Raw genomic sequence first — 1,155 nt, 5'->3', positions numbered from 1 at the left:
CCAAAACATGACGAAAATGCCGCTTTCAATCTGAAGCCTAACAAAACATGTCAACATGGCAGCTTGCATGAGCGAAAACGGTTCGGATAAAAAACTTGAATTGTATCCTTTTACTGCTGTTCCTAAATGTCAAAATAATTCATCACGACACAACTGAATTCTACGTTTGTATCGTAGGATTTATAACAAATGTTTAACTCTTACCTGTTTGCACGGGCGGGGTTTGCTCACAGACAGACATGTGCAGCCTGTAGATCGGTAAATGAATGAGAAATAGAGAAGCATGTTTTTCCAAATCTTATTTTCTTTAACTTTAACAAAACGACAGCTTCTTAAAGGTGCCTTTCCCATCTGAGAGAGAGGCAACCATCGCTCTGCAGTCTTTATCTCCTGATCCCGAACCCAGGAAAGGAGGAATCACTAAAAACCTGGATGTTTCAGGACAAACACTGTCTGTGTGAGTTAAAGCACATGAACGATCGCCTAATGAAGTCTAGCGTTTAAAATAGTTGTCCTAATTTATATTTAGGTCGACATACTTTGCCACACTGGTCTAATTACCTATTTCCCCCCCAAATACCATCTCATGTACACCACCAGTCAAAAGTTTTTGAACAGTAAGATTTTGAAGTCTGTTTGAAGTTTGAAGTCTCCTCTGCTCACCAAGCCTGCATTTATTTGATTCAAAGTACAGCAAAAACAGTATATATTTTTAAAAATATTTTTACTTTTTAAAATAGCTGTGTTCTATTTGAATATATTTTTAAAATGTGTGATTTCAAAGCTGAATTTTAAGCGTCATTACTCCAGTCACATGGTGCTTTAGAAATCATTATAATATTCTGAGTTGCTGCTTTTTATTATTATGTTTGCCAAAAAAAACAGTCGAGTTGAATCTTTTCAGGTTTCTTTGATGAATAGAAAGTTCAGAAGAACAGCATTTATCTGAAATAGAAATCTTTTGTAGCATTATAATTGTCTTTATCATCACTTTTGACCAATTTAAAACATCCTTGCTAAATAAAAGTGTTAATTTCTATAATTTCTTTACAAAAATAAAATGGTTTTTGGATGGTATAGTGTATAATGTTACAAAGCTTTTTATTTCAGATAAATGTTGATATTTGGATCTATCTATTCATCAGATGACTCTAT

At 33.8% G+C, this 1,155-nt stretch overlaps 1 protein-coding gene across 1 annotated transcript; it reads left to right on the top strand.

Annotated features, from left to right (window-relative positions):
• On the top strand, positions 1 to 470 carry LOC141298868 (L antigen family member 3-like). The gene is made up of 2 exons (XM_073829189.1): positions 1 to 102; positions 329 to 470. Exons 1-2 carry the CDS (start codon positions 56 to 58, stop codon positions 459 to 461), a joined length of 180 nt encoding a protein of 59 aa, XP_073685290.1. The 5' UTR covers positions 1 to 55; the 3' UTR covers positions 462 to 470.
• Positions 471 to 1,155: the final 685 nt, after the last annotated feature.

The sequence above is a fragment of the Garra rufa genome, chromosome 23 (genome assembly GCF_049309525.1).
Source record: "Garra rufa chromosome 23, GarRuf1.0, whole genome shotgun sequence".
Taxonomy (NCBI): domain Eukaryota; kingdom Metazoa; phylum Chordata; class Actinopteri; order Cypriniformes; family Cyprinidae; genus Garra; species Garra rufa.
Note: the sequence above shows the minus strand (reverse complement) of the source record. Positions and strands in the feature narration are given on the sequence as shown.

What these genes read in the sequence shown, in the direction of transcription:
- LOC141298868 (XM_073829189.1), top strand. Translation starts at nt 56, where the DNA reads ATGGCAGCTTGCATGAGCGAAAACGGTTCGGATAAAAAACTTGAATT. An exon ending in TCGGATAAAAAACTTGAATT is followed by an intron (nt 103 to 328) that starts GTATCCTTTTAC and finishes ACAAAACGACAG; the next exon opens with CTTCTTAAAGGTGCCTTTCC.